This window comes from Orcinus orca, chromosome 7, assembly GCF_937001465.1.
Source record: "Orcinus orca chromosome 7, mOrcOrc1.1, whole genome shotgun sequence".
NCBI lineage: Eukaryota > Metazoa > Chordata > Mammalia > Artiodactyla > Delphinidae > Orcinus > Orcinus orca.
The window spans coordinates 74,280,164-74,306,706 of record NC_064565.1 but is presented as its reverse complement, the minus strand read 5'-3'; the positions used below and the strand labels follow the sequence as shown (position 1 = coordinate 74,306,706).

The following is a 26,543-nucleotide window of genomic DNA, read 5'->3' as shown; positions in this document are numbered from 1 at the left end:
ACTTAACTTTTTAGCTAGTCAGCCTCTACAGCAACTTTTAAAGGTTCCAATAGGTATTCTGTTTATATTAATTACTATTTTATTAGTTGAACTAACTGTGACTTGCAGGTTTTCATGGGTATTTACATGGGAATTTTCTCCACTGGGAATTAAAGAGCATGTAAATACTTTTTCCATTCTCTTTATTTTTAAGTTTATTTTGTGTTTTATTTGTTTGGAATAGTGAAGACTTACCCAGTAACAAGAATATTCTGTCCATAGAGTCTTTTCCCATCTACTTGGAAAATTTTCTAGGCTGACTTCAACAAATATGAAATATAAAAGTTAGCATTCAGATTTTACCCTCCCCTTTCCCAACAGAAAACAAAAAGAGGAAGAAAGAATAGGGCAAAAAAAAATTTTTTTACAATTGTTTAAATGTATCAGGTAATTATGAATTAATTTTGATATTAATTAATTTTAATATTCATGATGAAATATTAAAATATGAATTCATATACATTGGAGTTCAAGGAATTACTAAAATAAGAATTAGTAAAACATACTCTCATTATTCCTTAAGACATCATTAATAAATGTTATGTTCTGCATAAATCTAGGAAAATATGATAACTTGGATAATTTGCTGTAAACCTTATCTATCTTTTCAGACTGTAATTGGCATAAAAATAAATTAAATAGGGTATCCATGGTTGTTACCAGAAAGGAACAAGTTCTCTCTTTTAATATTGCATGAATATTGAAATCAAGCATCTCTATGTTCCTGTTCCGTGGCTATTGTCAGTAGGTAAAACAGAGCAAAAATGATTACTCAGCTCTCTAGTCTTATATACTGTTTATATGTATATATTCTTTCCCTGCCTTCATAAATTAAAAATGTAACATAATAATTGTACATTAAAATATTTTAATGTAAGCTTATTATGACAATCCACCATCTAAAAACATTAACTGGGGGTTGGTTATTTACAATAAAAAAAAAATCAGGTTTTCTTAACATTTAAAATACAATTAGAATTACACACACACACACACACACACACACACACACACACACACGCACATCTTTTTTAAGACTGTTGAATAAAACATAGTAAAGCTCAAAAGGGAGATGAACCACATCACCTTATCATTTGTAGACATTTTACTCTCCAAAGAATAACCTGATTGATCACTGGCTGAAAGGGGCATTTAAGCCAACTCATACTCATATTCTCTCTCTCTTGCCTCTCTCTCCCTCCCTTTTATGTCTCTCTGGCCATATAACTAATAATAAGCTGCCTTGAACAAAGCTTTTCTCTGTAAAACAATTGATTATACAACAAATCAAATATCACTTAGTTTTCCTAATGTTTATGTGAACAAATCAAAATTTTACATAATATATCAATTTGAATTTCATTATCCTTTAAATTAGAATTTAGAATCCATACTTGAAATACAATGGGTCAAAGACAAGTAGCATTCTAGTTCTCAAGTGGAGTAATTCCAATAATTCTATGAGATTAAACTAAAAAATACGTCACAAATACCATTTGCTTCATTTCTCCTCTGTAATTGGAAATAATAATGAAGCTTGTAATTGGATTAAGATAATGAAGCAGAAGAAGGAATCGGGGAAGGAGGTAATTCTGGTTCCTTTCACCCCTACTTCCATTCCTCTATAGAAATGATCTGTTTGAATTACTTTCACATTTCACATTATTTTAATAAGTAACTATTTTAATCATAGATATTTTGAATAGCAAACTTAGTTCACCATGAATTATTATTTTTGTAAATGTGTTAGAAAGTTTTAAAATAGTTTTTGAGACATTATTATATTAAAATGTAGGTGACTTTATGGTTATACTGTAATAATTTAATTTAATCTTTAGAGCAAATAAGAAATTTATTGACATTCTGTATAAGAATAATTTTAATAGTAATAAACATATCACCCTAGTTTGTTAAATTGAAAGTCATAACATTATATTATAATGTGGTAATTGTGGTAATTGTGGTAATTGATACATATATACTGTTTTACTTGCAGATTATCCAAAGAAAACTAGAAGGACAAAGACAACATTGCAAAAAGGTGAATATTCATTTGTATGCTCATTAGTAGCATTTACATAAGGCACTTGGCAATTCAATTCTTAGCTTTCTCTGCTATGAGATTCATCATAAATCCATGTGATCTTTGACATGGTGTTTTGTTTCAGTGCATATAATGAAAATGTAGAAATAACATACATGATATTTGGTAAGGGAAGACTTCAAACACTGTGTTTACTCATTCTAATTCAGTGTGATATCTGGTATTAGATGAGTAACAATCCAGAGCCATGCACATGCTATTTTAACATCCCCAAAATAGTGATTTAGATGTTGCTGTTCTTATTTTATTTCTCAGATCTCTAATTCTTTCATAATCTCTGCATTGTGTGGCTTTAGTAAGTTTCATCCAGTATTACTCTGAATATATATATGCCTTTGAGTTGTCAACAGCCTGTATGCAAAAATAAGTGGAGATATTTAACAATAAATAATTGCTTTTGTCAACATTATTTAGCATTTGCATATTTTTGATTTAAATTATTTATAGTTTTTAACTAAAAAGAATTACTTTTTGGTGAATATATTATATCAGTACAAGAAAAATGTTACAAGAGATGAAGAAAGACATGCTCCTTTTAATAAAGGTCTAGAAGCTGACTTTGCTCAATTACCATTCACAGCATTTACATTTAAATGAGAAAATATTGAACAAAAAGATCAAATTATTTAATTCAGGACATTAAAAAGCTACATAATTCAAAGTGAATTTTAGTTTTACTAACTTTGATTTAATTATGTGGGAAAGAGCTGAAAAATTCTATAACTCACTGATAAGCTTAAGACAAACTACTGTACAGAATTTCAATCAAAAGTTATAAAATAAATTCAGCAAAGTTTGTACAAACAACATAAGTAAATGTATTTATTTATAAGTTTTAAAATAACTTTCTATAAATATTGAATTAATTTTTACAAAAGTGTTCAATACTTCAATTAAATGAAATTCTTCTTATCTGTAATATCAAAGAATACAGCATATTTATAAATAGGATTTTTTTGTCCATCAAGTAAAAGATGATATCTTCAACATTTAAACATTAGTATATTTTTTTTCAAAAATGTAGATTTAGGGGCTTCCCTGGTGGCGCAGTGGTTGAGCGTCCGCCTGCCGATGCAGGGGACACGGGTTCGTGACCCGGTCTGGGAAGATCGCACATGCCACGGAGCGGCTAGGCCCGTGAGCCATGGCCGCTGAGCCTGTGCGTCCGGAGCCTGTGCTCTGCAACGGGAGAGGCCACAACAGTGAGAGGCCCGCGTACCGCAAAAAAAAAAAAAAAATGTAGATTTAGGAAAAAATTATATGCAGGGGAAATTTACTGGAAAATTATGCTACTTAATTTATATTTAATGATTTAGAATTGAAGCATTCTTATTTGATATTATATATGAAAGTTAGAGAGTAAAGCTATGGATATTATTCACATGTGTAAAAAATGTTCAGATGCTAAAACCAATCCATGATGAAGACCTTTAAGCATATTGATTTGAAGTCAACTTTGTGATATGCTTCCTAACATCACATCAGAACAGTTATAAAGACAATGGGGATTCTTTACAACCCTTTTGGGAGAAAGTTTTGTTTAAGACAATTGCCAAGTATGCAGCCTCCAACAAAAGTTAGTAGTGAAAATCATGTGGTTTGTGGAAGTTGGCATATATCTTAAAGCCTGCCTTCTGGGTTTTAACTGAGCATCAATTTAGAGCGAGGATTGTGTATGCAGATTCAATACAAACGTTAGAACTTTATTTATCTGAGGAATATTGGGAATGAATTTCTTAATTTGTGACCGTAGATATATTAAATTCTAGGTCTAAGCAGAATTATTTTACAAGTATGCAATTTCAACTCCTAAAATAAATGTATGTCCTAGAATGGGGCCTCATATAAATATGGCAACTTTCAGTTGTATAATTCCTTAATCATATTTTCAGAATAATTTGTTACTGTTTTCTCTTCTTTGTATGCAATATTTTTTACCTACTCCCTTTTGTTAAACATAGAATTCTTATATTATTTGTTAATATGATTTAAAATTTCATAAATACATACTAAGACCTAAACAAATCAAATTAGTGATCAAATGTATTTTTCTTTCTCTTGTAATACAGTATATTATAAAACTTTTTTAAACAGCTTTATTGAGATATAATTCACATGCTAAACAATTCAGCCATTTAAAGTGCACAATTTAATAATTTTAGTATATTTAGTATAGCGCAACCATCAGCATAATCAATTTTAGAACATTTTTATCACACACCCCCCCAATAAAACCTCTGTAATCACTAACAGACACTGCCCCATTTCTTCCGGCTCCCCCAGCCCCAGGCAACCATTAATCCACTTTCTACATCTATAGATTGGCCTATTCTGGATGTTTCATAAAAATGAAATCATATAATATATGGATATATAGATATATATGGATAATATATGGATTTCTGTGTCTGACTCATTTCACTCAGCATAATGTTGTCAAGGTTCATCCATGTCGTAGCAGATCTCAGTACTTCATTCCTTATTATGACAGGATAATATTCCATTATATGGATAGACCACATTTTGTTTATCCATTTATCAGATGATAGACATCTGGGTTGTTTCCACCTTTTGGCATTTGGGAATAATGTTGCTAGGTACATTAGGGTTCAAGTTTTTGTGTGCACATGTGATTTCATTTCTCTTGGCCTAGACACCTAGGCCTCGGTGTGGTTCTAATAGGCATTCCTTTTAGAATTCTGAGTGAAGTTGAACATCTTCATGAATTACCTGTTTAAATCCATTGCTTATTTTACTGTTGGGTTGTTTGAATGTTTCTTATTTGTGATATTGTGATTTATAATAAAGATATAGTTGGTCTTCCTCCTGTTGTCCCTGGCACAGAGCTCAAAAAACCCTTGGAATTTCCTGACTTGAGTCTTAAAGGTATCTTTTGTTATGTTAATGATGTGACTTCCGGGACAGCTCCTCAGTTGGGGGGACTGCTGGTTGCTGGGGGAGCCAACCCCTTGATTAGAGGGTTGAAACTTTCAATCCCATCCCCCCTCCACCACCTCCGGAGAGGGGAGAGGGGCTGGAGGTTGAGTTCAATCACCAATGGCCAATGATTTAATTATTCATGCCTGTGTAATGAAGCCTCCATAAAAACACAAAAGGACGGAGGTCAGGGAACTTCCGGGTTGTTGAACTTGGGGAGATTCGGGAAGAGTGGATACCTGGAGAGGGAAGCTCTGCCCCTTCCCACATACCTTGCCCTGTGCATCTCCTCCACCTTGCTGTTCCTGAATTATATCCTTTTGTAATAAACTGGTGATCTAGTAAGAAAACTTTTCTGGAGTTCCGTGAGCCAAATTAATCAAACCCAAAGAGGGGGGTGTGGAACCTCAGATTTACAGCCTTGTTGGTCAGAAGCCCGGGGGGCGGGGGGGGCGGGGTGCACCTGAACTTTTTTAACATCTTTATTGGAGTATAATTGCTTTACAATGTTGTGTTTGTTTCTGCTGTATCACAAAGTGAATCAGCTATACGTATACATACATCCCCATATCTCCTCCCTCTTGCATTTTCCTCTCACCCTCCCTATCCCACCCGTCTAGGTGGACATAAAGCACCGAGATGATCTCCCTGTGCTATGCGGCTGCTTCCCACTAGCTATCTATTTTACATTTGGTAGTGTATATAAGTCCATGCCACTCTCTCACTTCATCCCAGCTTACCCTTCCCCCTCCCTCTGTCCTCAAGTCCATTCTCTATGATTGTGTCTTTATTCTTGTCCTGCCCCTAGGTTCTTCAGAACCATTTTTTTAAATAGATTCCATATATATGTGTTAGCATACAGTATTTGCTTTCTGACTTACTTCACTCTGTATGACAGACTATAGGTCCATCCACCTCACTACAAATAACTCAATCTCTTTCCTTTTTATGGCTGAGTAATATTCCATCGTATATATGTGCCATATCTTCTTTATCCATTCATCTGTTGATGGACACTTAGGTTGCTTCCATGTCCTGCCTATTGTAAATAGTGCTGCAGTGAACATTGCTGTACATGACTCTTTTTGAATTATGGTTTCTCAGGGTATATGTCCAGTAGTGGGATTGCTGGGTCATATGGTAATTCTATTCTTAGTTTTTTAAGGAAGCTCCATACTGTTCTCCATAGTGGGTGTATCAATTTACATTCTCACCAACAGTGCAAGAGGGTTCCCTTCTCTCCACACCCTCTCCAGCATTTATTGTTTGTAGATTTTTTGATGATGGCCATTCTGACCAGTGTGAGGTGATACCTCATTGTAGTTTTGATTTGCAATTCTCTAATGATTAGTGATGTTGAGCTTCCTTTCATGTGTTTGTTGGCAATCTGTATATCTTTTTTGGAGAAATGTCTATTTAGGTCTTCTGCCCATTTTTGGATTGGGTTGTTTGTTTTTTTGATATTGAGCTGCATGAGCTGCTGGTATATTTTGGAGATTAATCCTTTGTCAGTTGCTTCATTTGCAAATATTTTCTCCCATTCTGAGGGTTGTCTTTTGGTCTTGTTTATGGTTTCCTTTGCTGTGCAAAAGCTTTTAAGTTTCATTAGATCCCATTTGTTTATTTTTGTTTTTATTTCCACTTCTCTAGGAGGTGGGTCAAAAAGGATCTTGCTGTGATTTATGTCATAGAGTGTTCTGCCTATGTTTTCCTCTAAGAGTCTTATAGTGTCTGGCCTTACATTTAGGTCTTTAGTCCATTTTGAGTTTGTGTATGGTGTTAGGGAGTGTTCTAATTTCATTCTTTTATATGTAGCTGTCCAGTTTTCCCTGCACCACTTATTGAAGAGGCTGTCTTTTCTCCATTGTATATTCTTGCCTCCTTTATCAAAGATAAGGTGTATTATAAAAATTTAAAGAAGTAGGATTTTTCCTTGTCCCATATATTAAACTTAACCATGGGAATAATAGTTACATTCACCTTAAGAAACAAGAGGCAGTAAACAATGAACAAAATAACTTTCAAATTGGTACTTTGAGAAGTCATAGAAAATAGATATTTTACTCTATATTAAAATAGGATGTTTTAATTAATAAAACAATTTTTTCATAGGGGATTGGTTTTTCTACTGTTGCAGAAATCATTAACATTATTAAATACATACTGTTTTTATAATAAAGCACTCATGAATATTGCTTCCCTGAGATAAATGCAAGATGCTTTAAGATGTGAAAAGATGCTACTCTTCATTTTTGCAGCTATGGTAATATATAGTTGCAGGGGGAAAGAAATGGGGAAATTGGAACTTTGCCCTAAAAAATTCAAGCCCAATATATCTTGCAATCATCATAATTTTGAAAATAATTTATTGCTTTTCTTTACAGAGTATGCATGTAAACAAGGCTTGTAATGTAGATCACAGTGGTACAACTTTTGTGACAGCTATGTTTAGCCTGGTTTGGAGCACTATCAAAGAATGGGTATTAGACTTTTTCAAAAGCCTCTCCAATCCCTGAACATGTATTTCCTGTCTGCCTCTGCACTATTGGAGTCATTCCAATGCCTGGAAGAAAAATAAGAGACACAGTGGAGGAGGATGTCATACCTAATACAGATATTAATTTCAGCATAAGAATTCAGGAAATTCTAAGTATAGCCATGAAAGCTTCCATACCCCTCAAAGCTTCTCCCTTTTTTAAAAATTGAAACCATTCTAATGAAGCAACAAAGTATACTTAAATGAGACTGCACACCTGAAAAATAAGAAATATTTGTAGATCTTTCCTAAATGTTGATGCACATAAGCTTAGTAAAAATAATTAAACCAAATTTTTGCCATAATATTTTGGACTTCCAAACCAAGGGTAAAAAAACCAAATATCTTTTATTCTCTCAGTTCATGAAAGAGCTGATAGTTAATGCCCTATTAATTTACTATGAGAAATTTAGAATTTGAAATTCCAATAGACACAATGTATGACAACAGTTGTAACTCCCTTATTCTAAATGTCACAGTAGATATAGTATAGTTGTGGATAAAGTTATATTTTACCTTTTATCTTTTCATATTTACTCCTTAAATAATTTCAACTTAACCATTTATATTTTTAATTAACGTAATTAAATTATTAACAAAAAGGAATATTGCTTTCTGACATTTTTATAATTTCTAGAAAAGCCAGATTTCTGCTTTTTGGAAGAAGATGCTGGAATCTGTCGAGGTTATATTACTAGGTATTTTTATAACAATCAATCAAAGCAGTGTGAACGCTTCAAGTATGGTGGGTGCCTTGGCAATCTCAACAACTTTGAATCACTGGAAGAATGCAAGGACACCTGTGAGGACTCATGTACGTTCATTTCTCATCTCCTTTTACTTCATTTTATAGCATTCTTTTTAAAATAAGGCATCCTAGAGGATGTTCAGGCTTACCCAGATTTTGTTGCAGCCATGCAAATGAAGATCCACTGTAGTCACTCTTAATCTGATAGAAATTAGTCACCATGTTAGTTTATTTAAGAAACAGAGAATTAAGAAATTTATAGTGGAAATTATTTCCATAGAAATTGCTTTTAGGTTACATTATTTAATCTTCCTTTCTGAGAATACTGTAGTGCAATTTAGGCACAAGAGTAGGACTGCTGAAATCCCTTAGGCTTATAAAAATTTGAGAGCACGTGGTTCTTTAGAAACTACCACCTAAAATCAGTCAGTTTTATCTGAGCCTAAAATTAATTAAAGGAGTGACTTAAACATTAATTGTTACCTTTTCTGTTTTGACAAAGAACCACAAAGTTACTCATGGAAATATTATAGTATAAGATACATATATAAAGATATATATATCTTATATATATGAGATATAAAGATATATAAAGATTCACTAATTTAACATACCAATGTGAATAAAATTTCTAGACATCTACTTTTCTTAACACAACTTCTGTGCTTTGCTTTATGTGTACAATTATGAGCTTGTGAAAATGTCTTCTTTTAATTGGCTGTATTTTTTTCCAGTGAATGATTTCCAGGTGGATGATTATAGAACCCAGCTTGATGCTGTGAATAATGACTCCTTGACTCGCCAGCCTACCAAGGTACCCAGCTTCTTCGGTAAGACTCTCTTAATTGCTGCCAGAAAAATATTATCATGGTAACAATAGAAATAGAATGTATATGAGAACTATGCTTTTTAGAAAATTATACTTCTTTTGTTATTTAATAATACGTGTGTTGAAATACTGAGATTCAAAATTGCTTAAGACCTTTTGTCCCAGAAAAGTGATAATTTTCCTAGTCTATTTTAAAGTATGCTTTGTAGTAGGCTTTTGATTACATATCCCATGAAAACTTTTACATGATATTTAACTCTGCACCAAATTTATCTTATAAAATAATGCTAGGAATTATCAACTTCATCATTGTAATGGCAGCAGTGTGTCAAAAGCATCCTAAAGTGTTCTTAAATTGAGCATAGCATTGGAGAAGTTCTCTGGTGTTAGTCACAGGACAGATTAGGAATTCGGTGACTAACCATCCGTGAGGCTATGTCACTCTGAGAGAATTTTCTTTTGGATGTATGCAGAACACTTTTCTGGACTCTGTCCTGTCAACATATTTGTCAAATTTAAACAAACATACAGGAAATATGCTCACAAAAATGCAGAGCTGGGAAAATAATGGAAATACTGGAAAACATAACCAGACACTACAAATATCTAGACAAACAACCTAAAAAGTTGAAAGTTAATGGGATGAATGTAATTCTTTCTAAATTTAAAAAATCACAAGTGCTTATTCAGAAATTGGAGATTTTGCTTAGAAGCAGTCCGTATAAGTGTTAAACGTAAAGGTGGCATGTGTTGAGAGTTCTGTGGCTATTAAAATTTCAGCCTTAGGGTAAAAAGAGACATAGTGTCTGGGGCACAGGTTCTCTACCCCAGCCATGTGTCAGAATTGGATGGGGTTCAGAATGTCTTTGAGCATCTTTCTTTACAAAAAACAAACAAACAAGCAAAACTTCTGCCCAGATGGATTTAAAGGACTGCAAATGTTGTCTGTGATTTATCTAGAATGAGGAATATAGTCCTACATTGACCTGATGATGTCTGTGGACTTGCTGCAGCCCTGAATGCCATACCTTAAAAGTCACTGGACTGAGACTTAGGACTGGAAAGTGTAAGGAGATGTGAGATCTAAGAGAGAACATTATATATACTCTCAGTACTTGAAACACTGTCATGTGAAAGGAAAATTAAATTCTGTACATGCCTCACTCAATCTTCTCCATTTCAGTCTTCCCTGTCCATATCCCCCCGGTTCCTTATCTCCCTCAACCCAGCCTAAGAATCAGAATTAATGAATGAAATCTAAAGTACAAATTTCTTTCTGTAAAGTGTTAATTTTTAATGTGAGGTCTTCAAAAATGAATGAGTGCTTCAGTGACTAAATTCCCCAAATTGCAGGCATTCAAATAGTGCTCCAATAGTACTTGCAGTGTCATAAAGGGCATGCAAAATTTCAGAGGGAGTTAGTATATTCAAAATGCCTTCAGGTCTTTAGATTTTATAATTAGAGCAGTGAAGTATTACATCTGTCACTGCTTGCAATTATATAAATACATTTTATAATAATTTAAGAAAATACAGTTCTATGTTTATGTAAAAACTTGTTCAACGTTTTAGCAAATGTGTAAGGTTCTCCGTGGATATTAGGTTCTTTTGAAAAGATGTAAATCCTTTAAGGTTTTGATTCAGTGTACAGGAATAAGAATGTGCCCCACAATACAAATAGAATAGCATTCATTTAAAATTCTTTTCATTAAAAACAATCCTTAGGTATTTGAATATTCCAAAAATATAGCTAGATTGTGTTATTGTTATTAAGTGAAATATTTATAAATATAATTTTAATGTTTCTCTTTCTGATGATAATAGAAAAACATTTTAGAAATTTTGTTCAATGTTACTGGAAAATGGTTTGGTAATTTTTTTTAATTGCTATTTATTCTCAACCATAATATTGCAAATTAGCATGAGAATATATATTTTCCAGTGAACCCTCTTGACTCAAGATATTTGAATGCTTATTAAGAACAACTGAGGTTTAATTTTCTTTCATTTCCATATTTCAATATTAATAGGCTACATAGGTGACCTCAAATATTGAAACTTGCTCTTCCTTAAAGAGGTTTTTGTTTTGTTTTGTTTTTGCGGTACGCAGGCCTCTCACTGTTGTGGCCTCTCCCGTTGTGGAGCACAGGCTCCGGACACGCAGGCCCAGCACCCATGGCTCATGGGCCCAGCCGCTCCGCGGCACGTGGGATCCTCCCAGACCGGGGCACGAACCCGTGTCCCCTGCATTGGCAGGCGGACTCTCAACCACTGCGCCACCAGGGAAGCCCTAAAGAGATTTTTTATAAATGTTTTGTAAGCATGGCCCTGTGCAAAAGTGAGAGCAAATTATTTGATTTTAATTCTTTGTCCTGAATTGTGAGGATCTCTGCATAGTTACAATAAATATGTGCTCAGTACATGTGGGAGAGAAGTAATTCTAACACAGTATCTCTAAATGTATGCAGTTCTGTGTAAGATCTTCAGAATGAAAGACTGTCACAACTGGTTCTTCTTGACTTTCCTGCTGGGATTGGCACTAAAATATAGTGGATAAGAGAAATGACTCTGAGCCTGAAGACTTGGTCTCAGATCCCATTTCTTTCACTTACTAGCTGTGCAACCTTAAGATAATTCTTAACCTCTCAGAACCTTATTTTTTCCCACCGCAAAATGAGGATGTTAATAATATAGTACTTACCTCATAGGTTTTATTGTGAGGTGAAATCAGTCAATATACATAACTTGCTTAGGACAGTACCTGATAACCTATTGAGTGCTACATAAGTATGATTTATCATTATTACCCATGTAATTCAGAGCAATACAAGCCTTAGCCAGGTCTTAGTTTCTCATCTGTAAAACAACTCTTTGTAAATTCCCATTTGCAGGAAAAGGTGGTATTTCAGCCACTTATAAAATCTCTAATTATTCAAATAAGTGCTTCAGTAAAAAAAATTACAATTAACCTTTAAAAGAGAATTCACAATAGAACTAAATACATATGTGGGAACTTAAACAGTTCAAATGTGTTTCCTAGAAACAAATTGAGAATATAGGCATGCAGAAGTATCATGGGGCTTTGAAACCAAAAGAATTTTATTTGTAAAATTTTTCTTTATAGTTTTCAGTATTTCCAGCTTTCCAAATTTTCAGAATTCTGCCACCATTTTTCCATTTATTTCAGCTTGAGCATTTGGTAATCTCTTTTGATCACTTCTGTTCTAGTCAGTCATTAAATTCTATTGCTTTTTCTGATGAAATGTCCATTCTCATCGTCTCCATTTTCCGTCTAGCCTGTTTCCTTCAGACTATCAATCCTTCATGTTTAGATTACAACAATCATATGTCAACCAAACTGGGATGCTAATAGAAATGAAAGGAGAATGCTAAAAAAAATTTTATTTATTTAAAATATATACATATAGACAGAAAATTGGGTTTGTCATTTTGGTGGATAAATATTATAGTTTTATTTTAAAACATTTCAATTTTTAAAAAGCACAATATGTTGGAACATGATATACCAAAAAATAAGCATGAACTAATACTAGCTCTGGCAAACCAGATGTTATAGACATTAGATAGGTAGATAAGGAGGATAAATAAATAGATATCGCAGAGTTCAGCTATACCTCAGATATACTACATATATTATTAATATGGTCATATACCAGGCATAAGTCAAGTAAAACATTTTATGTATATGTGTGTATATGTATAGACATAAAAGACGGAGATGGAGAATCAGAGCTACATATAACATGTATAAGATATGACCTCTTTTGACATGACTGGCCTACTTAGATACATTCATTATATTAGAGTCAAGCAAATTTACATATTTCTCTTGCTTTATAGAAAAGATTTTTAACTTAATGGATACATTTTTTCCCCATGTTAATTTAGCCTCATCCACTTGGCTTAAATTTGTCTGTTATCTGTCTACCTATTCCAGATTTTGTCTCACTATCCTGTAAATAAAAAAGTTTTTTGTCCATTCAGAATAGATATTGTCATTAAACACAAATTATCCACTCTCTTCATTATTATTATTTTTTATTTATTTATTTATTTTTTTACAAAGTTTTTTTTTGAAATTATCACTGTTTTTTATGTTCACCACTCTATAGAATGCTAAGGCAAAAGACAGTTCATAATTGCTTACTTCTTAGCTTTCACTAGAAATTAAGGTTTTTAAGAATTGAAGACTCTAATTTAAACATGTAATTAAAGCTAATAGGAATAAAAGGACGCATTTCAGTATACAGTAGGAAAGTAAAATGTGTGTTATCAGTAAAAACAGGTATCAGGAATGGAATTACATTTTACTGAAGGAAAAGAAAAAAACTATGTCTTAGATCTGGTTGTTTTATGATGGAAAAATAAGGGCTGAACTAAAATGGATATAGAAAATGATGAAAGATGTGGAAAGGAATCCTGACAGCAGGTGCAGGAGAGAAAAAAGAAAAGTTTTATGTATGATTAGGATTAACTAAATTTACATTGAAGTTAATTAAAAATGAATTTTCTTGTTAAGTAAGCTAGTAAAGGACTGGAATTTGAACAAAGTGTCTTAGAGTGCTCCTTTTTGATAATAGATTGTGTGAGTTTCTGTGCTCTTAAAGGATCTGTATTTTTTTTAATTTTCTTTGACTTTGGTTAAATGAATAAGTATTGTTTCATAGAGACCTATAATCCTGTTGTGTTTTAAAACATTTTGATCTCAAATATCAAAATTTAGCTGAAATTCTTTTTTTTTTTTTTTTAACATCTTTATTGGAGTATAATTGCTTTACAATGGTATGTTAGTTTCAGCTTCACAACAAAATGAATCAGTTATATATACACATATATTCCCATATCTCTTCCCGCTTGCGTCTCCCTCCCTCCCACCCTCCCTATCCCACCCCTCCAGGCGGTCACAAAGAACCGAGCTGATCTCCCTGTGCTATGCGGCTGCTTCCCACTAGCTAACTGCCTTACGTTTGGTAGTGTATATATGTCCATGCCTCTTTATCGCTTTGTCACCGTTTACCCTTCCCCCTCTCCCCATAGCCTCAAGTCCATTCTCTAGTAAGTCTGTGTCTTTATTCCTGTTTCACCCCTAGGTTTTTCATGACATTTTTATTTTTTAAATTCCATATATATGTGTTAGCATACGGTATTTGTCTCTCTCTTTCTGACTTACTTCACTCTGTATGACAGACTCTAGGTCTATCCACCTCATTACAAATAGCTCAATTTCGTCTCTTTTTATGGCTGAGTAATATTCCATTGTATATATGTGCCACATCTTCTTTATCCATTCATCCGATGATGGACACTTAGGTTGTTTCCATCTCTGGGCTATTGTAAATAGAGCTGCAATGAACATTTTGGTACATGACTCTTTTTGAATTATGGTTTTCTCAGGGTATATGCCCAGTAGTGGGATTGCTGGGTCATATGGTAGTTCTATTTGTAGCTTTTTAAGGAACCTCCATACTGTTCTCCACAGTGGCTGTATCAATTTACATTCCCACCAACAGTGTAAGAGGGTTGCCTTTTCTCCACACCCTCTCCAGCATTTATTGTTTCTAGATTTTTTGATGATGGCCATTCTGACTGGTGTGAGATGATATCTCATTGTAGTTTTGATTTGCATTTCTCTAATGATTAGTGATGTTGAGCATTCTTTCATGTGTTTGTTGGCACTCTGTATATCTTCTTTGGAGAAATGTCTATTTAGGTCTTCTGCCCATTTTTGGATTGGGTTGTTTGTTCTTTTGTTATTAAGCTGCATGAGCTGCTTATAAATTTTGGAGATTAATCCTTTGTCAGTTGCTTCATTTGCAAATATTTTCTCCCATTCTGAGGGTTGTCTTTTGGTCTTCTTTATGGTTTCCTTTGCTGCGCAAAAGCTTTTAAGTTTCATTAGGTCCCATTTGTTTACTTTTGTTTTTATTTCCATTTCTCTAGGAGGTGGGTCAAAAAGGACCTTGCTGTGATTTATGTCATAGAGTGTTCTGCCTATGTTTTCCTCTAAGAGTTTGATAGTTTCTGGCCTTACATTTAGGTCTTTAATCCATTTTGAGCTTATTTTTGTGTATGGTGTTAGGGAGTGATCTAATCTCATACTTTTACATGTAGCTGTCCAGTTTTCCCAGCACCACTTATTGAATAGGCTGTCCTTTCTCCACTGTATATTTCTGCCTCCTTTGTCAAAGATAAGGTGACCATATGTGCGTGGGTTTATCTCTGGGCTTTCTATCCTGTTCCATTGATCTATCTTTCTGTTTTTGTGCCAGTACCATACCGTCTTGATAACTGTAGCTTTGTAGTATAGTCTGAAGTCTGGGAGCCTGATTCCTCCAGTTCCTTCTTTCGTTCTCAAGATTGCTTTGGCTATTCGGGGTCTTTTGTGTTTCCATACAAATTGCAAAATTTTTTGTTCTAGTTCTGTGAAAAATGCCAGTGGTAGTTTGATAGGGATTGCATTGAATCTATAGATTGCTTTGGGTAGTAGAGTCATTTTCACAATGTTGATTCTTCCAATCCAAGAACATGGTATATCTCTCCATCTATTTGTATCATCTTTAATTTCTTTCATCAGTGTCTTATAATTTTCTGCATACAGATCTTTTGTCTCCTTAGGTAGGTTTATTCCTAGATATTTTATTCTTTTTGTTGCAATGGTAAATGGGAGTGTTTTCTTGATTTCACTTTCAGATTTTTCATCATTAGTATATAGGAATGCCAGAGATTTCTGTGCATTAATTTTGTATCCTGCCACTTTACCAAATTCATTGATTAGCTCTAGTAGTTTTCTGGTAGCATCTTTAGGGTTCTCTATGTATAGTATCATGTCATCTGCAAACAGTGACAGCTTTACTTCTTCTTTTCCGATTTGGATTCCTTTTATTTCCTTTTCTTCTCTGATTGCTGTGGCTAAAACTTCCAAAACTATGTTGAATAAGAGTGGTGAGAGTGGGCAACCTTGTCTTGTTCCTGATCTTAGTGGAAATGCTTTCAGTTTTTCACCATTGAGGATGATGTTGGCTGTGGGCTTGTCATATATGGCCTTTATTATGTTGAGGAAAGTTCCCTCTATGCCTACTTTCTGCAGGGTTTTTATCATAAATGGGTGTTGAATTTTGTCAAAAGCTTTCTCTGCATCTATTGAGATGATCATATGGTTTTTCTCCTTCAGTTTGTTAATATGGTTTATTACATTGATAGATTTGCGTATATTGAAGAATCCTTGCATTCCTGGAATAAACCCCACTTGATCATGGTGTATGATCCTTTTAATGTGCTGTTGGATTCTGTTTGCTAGTATTTTGTTGAGGATTTTTGCATCTATGTTCATCAGTGATATTGGCCTGTAGTTTTCTTTCTTTGTGACATCCTTGTCTGGTTTTGGTATCAAGGTGATGGTGGCCTCGTAGAAGGAGTTTGGGAGTGTTCCTCCCTCTACTATATTTTGGAAGAGTTTGAGAAGGATAGGTGTTAGCTCTTCTCTAAATGTTTGATAGAATTCGCCTGTGAAGCCATCTGGTCCTGGGCTTTTCTTTGTTGGAAGATTTTTAATCACAGTTTCAATTTCAGTGCTTGTGATTGGTCTGTTCATATTTTCTATTTCTTCCTGATTCAGTCTTGGCAGGTTGTGCATTTCTAAGAATTTGTCCATTTCTTCCAGATTGTCCATTTTATTGGCATAGAGTTGCTTGTAGTAATCTCTCATGATCTCTTTTATTTCTGCAGTGTCAGTTGTTACCTCTCCTTTTTCATTTCTAATTCTATTGATTTGAGTCTTCTCCCTTTTTTTCTTGATGAGTCTGGCTAGTGGTTTATCTATTTTGTTTATCTTCTCAAAGAACCAGCTTTTAGTTTTATTGATCTTTGCTATTGTTTCCTTCATTTCTTTTTCATTTATTTCTGATCTGATTTTTATGATTTCTTTCCTTCTACTAGCTTTGGGGTTTTTTTGTTCTTCTTTCTCTAATTGCTTGAGGTGCAAGGTTAGGTTGTTTATTCGAGATGTTTCCTGCTTCTTAAGGTGGGCTTGTATTGCTATAAATTTCCCCCTTAGAACTGCTTTTGCTGCATCCCACAGGTTTTGGGTCGTTGTGTCTCCATTGTCATTTGTTTCTAGGTATTTTTTGATTTCCTCTTTGATTTCTTCAGTGATCACTTCATTATTAAGTAGTGTATTGTTTAGCCTCCATGTGTTTGTATTTTTTACAGATCTTCTCCTGTAATTGATATCTAGTCTCATGGCGTTGTGGTCAGAAAAGATACTTGATACAATTTCAATTTTCTTAAATTTGCCAAGGCTTGATTTGTGACCCAAGATATGATCTATCCTGGAGAATGTTCCATGAGCACTTGAGAAAAATGTGTATTCTGTTGTTTTTGGATGGAATGTCCTATAAATATCAATTAACTCCATCTCGTTTAATGTATCATTTAAAGCTTGTGTTTCCTTATTTATTTTCATTTTGGATGATCTGTCCATTGGTGAAAGTGGGGTGTTAAAGTCCCCTACTATGAATGTGTTACTGTCGATTTCCCCTTTTATGGTTGTCAGTATTTGCCTTATGTATTGAGGTGCACCTATGTTGGGTGCATAAATATTTACAATTGTTATATCTTCCTCTTGGATCGATCCCTTGATCATTATGTAGTGTCCTTCTTTGTCTCTTCTAATAGTCTTTGTTTTAAAGTCTATTTTGTCTGATATGAGAATTGCTACTCCAGCTTTCTTTTGGTTTCCATTTGCATGAAATACCTTTTTCCATCCCCTTACTTTCAGTCTGTATGTGTCTCTAGGTCTGAAGTGGGTCTCTTGTAGACAGCAAATATATGGGTCTTGTTTTTGTATCCATTCAGCCAATCTGTGTCTTTTGGTGGGAGCATTTAGTCCATTTACGTTTAAGGTAATTATCGATATGTGTGTTCCTATTCCCATTTTCTTAATTGTTTTGGGTTCGTTATTGTAGGTCCTTTCCTTCTTTTGTGTTTCTTGCCTAGAGAAGTTCCTTTAGCAGTTGTTGTAGAGCTGGTTTGGTGGTGCTGAAGTCTCTCAGCTTTTGCTTGTCTGTAAAGGTTTTAATTTCTCCATCAAATCTGAATGAGATCCTTGATGGGTAGAGTAATCTTGGTTGCAGGTTTTTCTCCTTCAACACTTTCAATATGTCCTGCCACTCCCTTCTGGCTTGCAGAGTTTCTGCTGAAAGATCAGCTGTTAACCTTATGGGGATTCCCTTGTGTGTTATTTGTTGTTTTTCCCTTGCTGCTTTTAATATGTTTTCTTTGTATTTAATTTTTGACAGTTTGATTAATGTGTGTCTTGGCGTATTTCTCCTTGGATTTATCCTGTATGGGACTCTCTGTGCTTCCTGGACTTGATTAACTATTTCCTTTCCCATATTAGGGAAGTTTTCAACTATAATCTCTTCAAATATTTTCTCAGTCCCTTTCTTTTTCTCTTCTTCTTCTGGAACCCCTATAATTCGAATGTTGGTGCGTTTAATGTTGTCCCAGAGGTCTCTGAGACTGTCCTCAGTTCTTTTCATTCTTTTTTCTTTATTCTGCTCTGCAGTAGTTATTTCCACTATTTTATCTTCCAGGTCACTTATCCTTTCTTCTGCCTCCGTTATTCTGCTATTGATCCCATCTAGAGTACTTTTAATTTCATTTATTGTGTTGTTCATCGTTGCTTGTTTCATCTTTAGTTCTTCTAGGTCCTTGTTAACTGATTCTTGCAATTTGTCCATTCTATTGTCCATTCTATCTCCAAGATTTCGGATCAACCTTACTATCATTATTCTGAATTCTTTTTCAGGTAGACTGCCTATTTCCTCTTCATTTGTTAGGTCTGGTGGGTTTTTATCTTGCTCCTTCATCTGCTGTGTGTTTTTCTGTCTTTTCATTTTGCTTATCTTACTGTGTTTGGGGTCTCCTTTTTTGCAGGCTGAAGGTTTGTAGTTCCTGTTGTTTTTTGTGTCTGTCCCCAGTGGCTAAGGTTGGTTCAATGGGTTGTGTAGGCTTCCTGGTGGAGGGTACTAGTGCCTGTGTTCTGGTGGATGAGGCTGGATCTTGTCTTTCTGGTGGGCAGGTCCACGTCTGGTGGTGTGTTTTGGGGTGTCTGTAGACTTATTATGATTTTGGGCAGCCTCTCTGCTAATGGGTGGGGTTGTGTTCCTGTCTTGCTAGTTGTTTGGCATAGGCTGTCCAGCACTGTAGCTTGCTGGTCGTTGAGTGAAGCTGGGTGCTGGCGTTGAGATGGAGATCTCTCGGAGATTTTTGCTGTTTGATATTATGTGGAGCTGGGAGGCCTCTTGTGGACCAGTGTCCTGAAGTTGGCTCTCCCACCTCAGAGGCACAGCACTGACTCCTGGCTGCAGCACCAAGAGCCTTTCATCCACAGGGCTCCTTAATTTGGGATGATTCGTTGTCTATTCAGGTATTCCACAGATGCAGGGTATATCAAGTTGATTGTGGAGCTTTAATCCACTGCTTCTCTTCATTATTATTAAACACAAGTTATCCACTGCTTTCTCCCACCTAAAACTCACTGGCCTTCCTCATCGTATCTAAGCTGCTTTTTTTACCACCATAAGGAAGACTTCTTCCTCTCTCTTTCCCCTGGCTTTTTATTTTGATTCATTTAATATTTATATTGCTTGATGTGTCAGCTCTGCCTCACTGACTAGATTACAAGTTTTTTGAAGGAAGAGACCATGGATTATATATTTTGTAGACCTCCCTCCCCTAGTGTTTATCCCACTGTTAGGCACAGGATAGAAGACTAATATTTTTTTATTTATTAATTTTGTAATCCACAGTTACAACAGAAAGAACAAATGACGGTTGGAAGAATGCTGATCACACTTACCAAGTCTTTCTGAACATCTGCATTCATGCATCCATATTCATTTTAAGATTACATAGCATTTTATGCATATGTTAATAATTGTTTTTTGGTATTTCTTTAATATTTATATGGTATATGTGATGCCTTTCATAGGATACTATTAATAAAGTTTTAATATTTATATGCATAGAGTTAATATATTCATCTCAATATATCTCTTTGATAAACATCTAACTAGCAAAGAAAAACTAATGTTTTCAAGTGTTCATATGGGTACTGGGCCTTTTGAGTGGACTTGACTCATTCATGAAAAAAGTGGATTATCCTTCTGCTGCTCATAGCTTCCTTTGCTTCTGTATATCAACTGTTTTTTTGTTTTTTTTTCGACGCGGGCCTCTCACTGCTGCGGCCTCTCCCGTTGCGGAGCACGGGCTCTGGACGTGCAGGCTCAGCGGCCATAGCTCACGGGCCCAGCTGCTCTGTGGCATGTGGGATCCTCCCGGACCGGGGCACGAACACATGTCCCCTGCATCGGCAGGCGGACTCTCAACCACTGCGCCACCAGGGAAGCCCCTGTATATCAACTCTTAATAGCTGTCTTGGAACTACACCAGCTATATGATATTAAGGAAAGAAAAACTTTGAGTAGACTTCAGAAGTCTATTGCCGGGCTTCCCTGGTGGCGCACTGGTTGGGAGTCCGCCTGCCGATGTGGGGGACATGGGTTCGTGCCCCGGTCCGGGAGGATCCCACATGCCGCGCAGCGGCTGGGCCCGTGAGCCATGGCCGCTGGGCCTGCGCGTCCGGAGCCTGTGCTCCACAACGGGAGAGGCCACAACAGTGAGAGGCCCATGTACCACAAAAAAAAAAAGTCTATTGCCAACCCAGTCTGGTACTTACTATTTAAGAAAATGAACATCTATATACCTGACCTAGTCCCATGTTGCTTCCTGGCAGCCTCCAGGTCAAGGGAGAATGATTGGATGGTATTCTGAAGGCCATTTGGGTACTTGGAACTCTATGTCTCTCCTGACTGTATTCATTGTATGACCTAGTGGCCAGATTCCATATATATGTGAAAAAAATGGGTAGAAAAGACACACACACACACACACACACACACACACACACACACCTCTTTTAAAAAATTTTGGTTATCAGCCTTCTGGAAGAGGTGTTATGCTCAGAAATTGCCTGATTGACACCAAACACCATTACTGATATGGTCAATTTACAGATTTGCAAGAGAATGTTGTCACCTATTTGGCCTCTTGTTAAAGATGTGGTTACATAAAGGAGACTATTACAACCATGGAAATTTTTTGGAAAGAAAATAACCTCCATCATCTGAAGAGTTACACACTTAGCTGTATACCACAGTTAATCACTAAGCAGTGTCAACAATTCTGGAAAACCCCACTCATCAACAACCCGCTTCCATAGTCCCAAAGAAGTATCCTGTTTTTCATACTGTGTTCTCAAACCAAGAAGCACAGAAACTTCCCTCATAATCTAAATATTCCTGCGTGGTGAATCAGGTGCCTTCAAGCTAGCTTTACAAAAATTGATAACAACTTGTGGTAAGGATTCATCAGACCTACTATTTCTTGGCAGGAGATCTGGTGAGAAACAAAAATGTAGCACTTCATCTCTGCCAAGAGTGCTGCCATCTGACTATAGTCACTCTAGGTGACCACTGACTACTTTTGCTAATCCTTTTCTTCCTGGACCATCTCTGGTTTTAACAAGGATAAATTTTTTGCCCCAGTCATAAGATTCCTCCAGAGAAGTGTTTCTAAATATATGGATACCTTTAAAAGAGAAAATTCACAGACCTCCATTTTGAAAACCAAATTACTTTGAATGACATTAATTTTATATGAACAAGTAAAATGGTAGGAATAAACTTCTTTGGCATGTGACCATTACACAACTATAAATCAAAACTTATTCACAAATGAATACAATACAAACTAACAAATTAATACTAATTCATTGATTCATTTGATGGCACATGTTTTCGGCTAAAAAGGAAAAATCCCTATATTATGATTTTGGTATGGACTGCTATAGGACATGTTAGGAATGAGATAGGACTAGGTTAGAAAACCCTGTGCTACTCCGTGTTGCATGTAAGCCTTTGCCCTTTTTCTATTTGAATGCTGGACAATCTTTGCAGGAATGAATTTGAGAAGCATTGACATAAAATGTATATTTTAGGAAAATTCCAACTTTATCTTTCCTAGGGACACAGCAGAATGAGGGTTCTAGTCTTCTATCACATCTTAATGCTATTAAATGGATCCAACTGGCCAGTGCAAATATGATCAGAGAGGGCATAAAATCCTGGAACTTTGGTCTATTTCTAGAATCTGCCCAGGCTGAACATGCCAACTCAATAATTCTCGCCTTCAAATGTTTGAGCTCTCTGAATACCGTTTGGCTCAGCACTGTTACTCCCAAAACTTGTCTTCAGCCTCCTTGTTTGATGACCTGTTTTGATTAAGTATATTTCTCCTGTACAAACTTGATAAATTCCAACTCCACTCACATAACTGAGGGTAAGAAGCTTCTAAGACATACTGAATCTGAGCTTCAAAGAAGAGAGACTTTGAGAATGAAACATAAAGGATAAGTTGTGACAACTTTCATTTTACCTGATAATTATTAAAATATATTTGCTCAGTTATTTTTATTTTCTAGTTCGTTTTCAGTAGACATATCATAGTGGTTAAGAACATTGGCTTTATGGGCAGAAAGATGTGGTTTAAATTCCAGTTCTGCTATTGCAGACTCTCTCTGTGGCCTTGAAAAAAATTACACAACTTTCAGCCTCAGGTGCCTCATTTGTTATATGTGAAGAGTGATAGCTCATAAAATTTCGGGGAAGATTGTAATGACTTATCTTAACCCAGTGTTTAGCACAAATAAGAGCTCAAAGGTATTAATATTTGAATTTTTCACGATGGTGGTATCAATGATTATCCACTATCAACAGAGGTTTAAAGCAGGAAAAAATAAAATAATCAGGGGTATCATTTGTATGCACTTTATTAGTAATAATTTTTAATACAACTAAAGTATGTAACCTTGATTTGAAGTGTCTGTATTTAATATACTCAATACTATGATTACCTGAAATAACATAAAGCACTTGTAAAATTCAAACATAATTATAAAATACCAATACCTGTTTCGTGTCTTTGGGTCTTATTTCTAATCAGAGGACTTGCAAACCTGTGTTTCCAACTTTATCTTATGACTCTAGGTACAGATCTGTTATGTTTCTAAATTTCGATTCAGTTCAATAATAATTGAGTGCCTTCTATATTACAGGATTTGTCATGCAGACTGGGAGTTTAATAATAATAAATAAGAGGGTGGTTTTGTCTTTTACAGGCATGCCTGAGAAGTAGGGGCATACATAGATGAAGGGAGGACATAGTCATGATGTTGTACTTGCACTGAAGGATTGTCAAAATTAAAATTTTCTGTCTTCTCAAAACCTGAGTTCCATCTTCTACCTAACGTCTTGGACTTGTTTGCCTAGGTGCTGGCTAATCCATAGGCATAGTTCACAATTCCATCTTCATTCAGGGAATTTTCTAAGTAAAGCCACATTGAAAGAAATCCATGATAAAATGACAAATTTTGAAACTACTGACTATATTTTATACTCTAATTATATTTCATAATACATTAGAAATATTCCATCTTCTAAGTCAGCCAGTCTAGAAATATTAGAATTACCTTCTCTCTAGCTGTCTCACTACCCACATTCACTTTGGTGCTTAATTTTAGCCATTCCCACTGTAACTGCTTTAGTTAGGGTTATCTTATATTCTCCTCTATTGCAAGTCCCCTACTGGATTCAGCTGACACATGCCTGGTTGTGTTTGTTTCACGCATAAAGATAGATCAGAATTTGTCTCTTTCATCCTTTTATATGTTCAGTCATTTATTAATGTCTACATCATAAAAACCAAATATATTACTATTCAAGGACCTTCTTAATTTTGTCTAAATCTGCTTTTCCAGCCTTGTGTCCCACTATACTCTCCATGCACTCTGCTCTTCAGATAGCTTGGAGTTTGTGAAGTACCTCAACAAACCAGGAATATTCGGACCTGTGCTTTCCTTCACCTATATTCCCTCTACCTCCTTTGCTTATTAAAATTTCTTGAAAGCTGATCAAGGGACTAAATAAGCATTACATTTTACTAAATAAGCATTACCTTTTACTAAAATCTTATAGGGTTTTCAATGTTGCAGATATGAAGAAAAGTTTTTCTAATGTATTATAAGGTATAATTATCTTAGTATAAGTTTACTCATAAGAGTCTCATAATTTGTGATTTTACTATGGCTTTTTTCCTTTGTGGCTTTATTTAGAAAAACCCCTTGATGAAAATAGTTTTGTGAACTTTGTCCATGGATTAGGCAATATCTAGGCAAGGAAATCCAACCGAATAAATATCTACCTAATTTCCCTTCCTCCTGTTTAATCTGTGGGGCTTCATTGTCTGGGCAAGGTTTCTGACAGTCTATTTCCCCATGACCTTTCAGTTTCAAGTGCCCTGGCAGCTTACCTTTTACATTTCAACCTCAGCTAAGTGGCCCAGTACACACAGAAAAAAGAAAGTTCCATAGTGCTTGTTTTCCCATTCCCTGCCCTCTTTTCTATACAGCATGTCAATTTCTACCCATTTAACACCAGTTCTACCTAGTGAATGGAGATACATGCTTTCCCTGTAGTACAAATTTACTATCTGTAAATAGTAAATTTACAAGTGACAGGTTTATTCTTCATTCCTAATCTGAAATAGATTCTAATCTCTAGCCTTTCTTTATGACCCCATAACACTGGGATCCCCCTAAAAATATTTTTATTATATAATATCTCTAATATTTATTATATATTTTATTATTACATAATTTGAGCATTATAATTGAAGACAACTTGCAAAAAAAAAGTAGAAGAAAAAATTAGCCATATTTGCATTACGTGGAGACACTCACCATTAATATTCTAACATATTTCCTTTTACTATTTCTTTGCTATTTTTGTTTCCAACTCATCATGAAGTAAATAAAATACCGTAAAAGTAGCTTCTGGAGGATCCCCAGCAGTATAGAATAGGCTTAGCACAAAAGAATCTATTTTGCAGAGTTGTAAAGTCTAAGCTCCGTACCTCATAAAAACATCTCTACAGTGATCACCTTTCCCACTGATTACATACCCTCTCAGCTTTTTGTGTGTGTTTATATATGTATATGTATGTGCTTAATTTTGGGGTGTTGACACAAAAAGATAAACTATCATATTTTATTGATTGTGAGGTACATATTTTTCCATGTTTTAACATGGTTCAGATCATGATGAAACTTGTAACTTATGGTATGTAACAGTGTAATTGTATTTTTTTCTTTATAAGCAGTGCATAAAATAATGGTGCATCTTAAAATCAGTGGCACCTTAGGTTCTGTAAATTTGCAGAACATTTGAGTAATGAGCAATTACTTCCACTTTTGTGGGTATGAAGAGAAAATAAAAGCAACAAATGGTAAATAAATACAATGCAGTAAGGTCCAAGTTTGTTAAAATTTTTAGGCACTTTTTGTTAAATTGTTTAGGCACTTTTAAACACTATTGTAAATGTATAAATTTATATAAACTTTTAGTGGAAAAGGCAACAGCATCTACCAAATTATAAATTGAATATAGCTTTTGCACAATTCTAATTTTAGAAATATCTCCTAGAAATATCTGAACCAGTATATAAGGATGTTCATGAGCCACTGTCTGGAACTGAAAAAAATAAACGGAAGTAATCTATGTATACACAATAATGGATTAAGTATACTGTAGTCAATTCAAAAAATTAAATACTGTGCATACATTAAAAAGAATGAGGTAGTAGGGCTTCCCTGGTGGCCCAGTGGTTGAGAGTCCGCCTGCCGATGCAGGGGACACGGGTTCGTGCCCCGGTCCGGGAAGATCCCACATGCCGCGGAGCAGCGGGGCCCGTGAGCCATGGCCGCTGAGCCTGCGCGTCCGGAGCCTGTGCTCCGCAACGGGAGAGGCCACAACAGTGAGAGGCCCGCGTACCGCAAAAAAAAAAAAAAAAAAAGAATGAGGTATACAGATGAAGAAATGTGGAAACAAGCCAGAAAATATTATCAAATATAATAATGAGACAGAACAGTATACTAATATGTTTGCATATGCAAACGATTTGGGGGAAGATATTCCCAAACCACTGGTGGTGGTTTAAAGGGCAAGGGTCAAATTATGGAGAACTTTTGTTTTATATTTGTCATACTTTTATATTATTTCAACATTTTACAATGATAAAGTATAATTAGAAAATAAAAATCTTTATATTTTTCTTCACAATAAAATTATGGGAAAAAAGAATTTGTTGTTCAAAGGAAAGATTTGTTATTCAATTCCCTAAAAGAATCTCAGAAGACAAAAAATAATTTATT

At 35.1% G+C, this 26,543-nt stretch overlaps 1 protein-coding gene across 5 annotated transcripts in view; it reads left to right on the top strand.

Moving 5' to 3' along the window:
• The window catches only part of TFPI (tissue factor pathway inhibitor), an 82,739-nt gene that overhangs the window by 48,554 nt on the left and 7,642 nt on the right, over positions 1 to 26,543 (top strand). For 4 of the 5 annotated variants that reach the window (XR_007478393.1, XM_049712249.1, XM_033400254.2 and 1 more), the window contains 3 exons: positions 2,036 to 2,080; positions 8,254 to 8,430; positions 9,099 to 9,194. Coding sequence is in view for 4 of the 5 variants with exons in the window: in XM_049712249.1 (XP_049568206.1) it covers positions 2,036 to 2,080; positions 8,254 to 8,430; positions 9,099 to 9,194 (318 nt within the window). In the remaining variant the exon portion in view is untranslated. Of the gene's footprint in view, positions 1 to 2,035; positions 2,081 to 8,253; positions 8,431 to 9,098; positions 9,195 to 20,025; positions 20,643 to 26,543 lie in introns of those variants that run through there. The other variant, XM_033400256.2, reaches the window with a different exon arrangement.